Below are 2,429 nucleotides of genomic sequence, written 5' to 3' on the forward strand. Positions count from 1 at the left end.
GATAACCCTCTGCAAGGAGAACATCCAACCACTGAGACATGGAAGAAATGCCACTCAACTTGGGACCGCCCTGAGAGCACAGGAAGATGTTGAAGCCCAGCAACTGCTCCTCCAAGAAAAACAGTAAGATTATTCATTGTGAAACATGAAAAAGAATTAAACTTGAAATTTCATTTCATATTCGAGAATTCATGCCGTTTATCAACAGAAAGACCATCTATGAATTCCACTAATCATTTTTTTTGTTCCAATCTATTACTTATTAATGAATTTAATTAATTAACACATTTTTGTTCAATATTAAATTATCTGAATAGAACTAGTCCTAAAAGAAAATTAATAGTTTCGTCCCAAGAAAGTTTATTTTCCTCCTACGCACTGAAAATATTTTCAATCAAATTCAATCATGTCTATCCCGACTTTGTACATAATTTCAATTAAAAATTGATAACGATGAAAAATCGTAGGGTAAGTGTCAGTTAATAATTTCAAATCCTCACTGAATAATTGTTCTCATCACAGGAAATACGAGGACGCAATAAAAGACTACGAAGGTGACGATCCCCTGGAAATGTGGTATGAATACATTTTGTGGGTTGAACAGAGCTATCCAAAGAGCGGACATGAGTCTCACATTGGTAAACTACTGCAGCAGTGTTTGGCGGCATTTGAGAAAGAAACCAAATATCACCAAGACCGTAGATACATAAGATTATGGATTAATTATGTGAGTACTAAAAAAAACTGAACTATCAATAACTTTGGAAATTAATACAATAAATAGTTGAATAATTGTCATAAGTCTGAAGTTTCGACATTTCGACGTTTCATAATATTCTGAATAATTTGAATGTTATCTCACAACCAATGAATTTTGACAGAACCCGAATTATTTTTAATTCTCAGATAAGTATGCAGAAGAATCCTTTAGAACTCTATCAACTCCTCTACAACAATGGGATTGGAACGATGGTAGCAGACACGTATCGAGCATGGGCATTCGAATTAGAACAGGTAAACGACAACAAGCGAGCTGACGAAGTCTACGATCTCGGCTTAAGAGCAAGAGCAGAGCCCCTAGATGAATTATCCCACGCCCATGCTAATTTTCAATTTGCCGTTGCCCGAAAAACCCTCGGAAGAATGGAGGAGCGCAATGAGGTATCTCTCCTCGAGCAACGCCAGGCGTTCTCTTCCCTGCGGGCCATCAAGTCCGGTAGACGTGCAACGCACGTGAGAACTGGCCAGCGTGTCAGGGATTATCAACCTGGAGTAGTACCTCAGGGCTCTCAAGTACCGATTGGCAGGGGGAATGCAAAAATCCAGATCTATCAAGACGAGCCAGAACCTCTGGAGCCGCGAGGATCCAGTATTCTCGATCATGTGCCGATTGAAGAAACTGTTCATAAAGAAAACACCATTAAAGCTGGACCGTGGAGCAATGCTGGTAGAAAACATCCGCTCATTCCTCCATCGGCAAAGACTTCATTCAAAATTCACGAGGACAGAGTTGACGATAATTTCGACACCGAGAAACTTCATCTGTACCCGAATCACGTGACATTTTTCGATGGCAGAAACTATCCAGAGCATAAGACAGTCCCAGTTTTTGTGCCTGAACAACCATCGGCAATGATTACAAAAACATTTTATCCCAAAGATTTAGTTTACGCAAATAATATGGATCGTAGTATGGAGGAGATACGGGCTGAGCGTTACTTCAAGCAGAGGAGAATCCAGGAGAAAATGCACTACGAAAATCCAGAGGGTTTGATGAATGGGCAGAATATGCAGAAGCCTCATGAGATGGAGAGAAGGAGTTATGGTGACGAGGGGATTGAGAGGTTGAAATTTGAAGCTGAGCAGAAGCGTGAGAAGGAGAGACTCGACGCTGAGCAAAGGGAGATGGAGAGGAGGCAGGTGGAGCAGATGGAGATGGAGAGACAGAGAAGGGAGGAGATGGAGAGAATGAGGAGGGAAGAGATCGAGAGACAAAGGAGAGAGGAAATAGAGCGTCAAAGGCGTGAGGAAATTGAGAGACAGAGGAGGGAAGAAATTGAGCGCCAGAGACGAGAGGAGATTGAGCGTCAGAGGCAAGAGGAGATGGAGAGAGAGAGACAGGAAGAGATGGAGCGTCAACGACGTGAGGAAATCGAGAGGCAGAGAATTGAAGCTGAACGAATTGAGGCTGAGAGAATCGAAAGCCAGAGAATGGAGGCTGAACTCAGTCGACAGAGAAAAATTCCACAGAATTATTTACATCACACATCAGCAAACTGCAGTCTCGATCCCTCCATGGAGCACCTCCTCGGACAGAGTATCACCGTAAATACAAAAGAAGCAATGTCTGTTGTTCAAGATCTGTGGCATTCTCCAAACGAATCCACCTCTCCCATCGTGCCCTCACCCATGCAACACAGAATGCCAGA

The 2,429-nt window shown here is 42.3% G+C and overlaps 1 protein-coding gene across 1 annotated transcript in view; it reads left to right on the plus strand.

Moving 5' to 3' along the window:
• Position 1: 1 nt before the first annotated feature.
• The window catches only part of LOC105264740 (uncharacterized), a gene marked incomplete at its 5' end in the record, with an annotated part of 5,876 nt that continues 3,448 nt past the window's right edge, over positions 2-2,429 (plus strand). Inside the window, 3 exons of the mRNA XM_011301822.1 lie at positions 2-123; positions 523-727; positions 907-2,427. Coding sequence (XP_011300124.1) covers positions 2-123; positions 523-727; positions 907-2,427 — 1,848 coding nt within the window. The remainder of the gene's footprint in view (positions 124-522; positions 728-906; positions 2,428-2,429) is intronic.

The sequence above is a fragment of the Fopius arisanus genome, unplaced genomic scaffold (assembly GCF_000806365.1).
Source record: "Fopius arisanus strain USDA-PBARC FA_bdor unplaced genomic scaffold, ASM80636v1 scaffold00024, whole genome shotgun sequence".
Lineage (NCBI taxonomy): Eukaryota > Metazoa > Arthropoda > Insecta > Hymenoptera > Braconidae > Fopius > Fopius arisanus.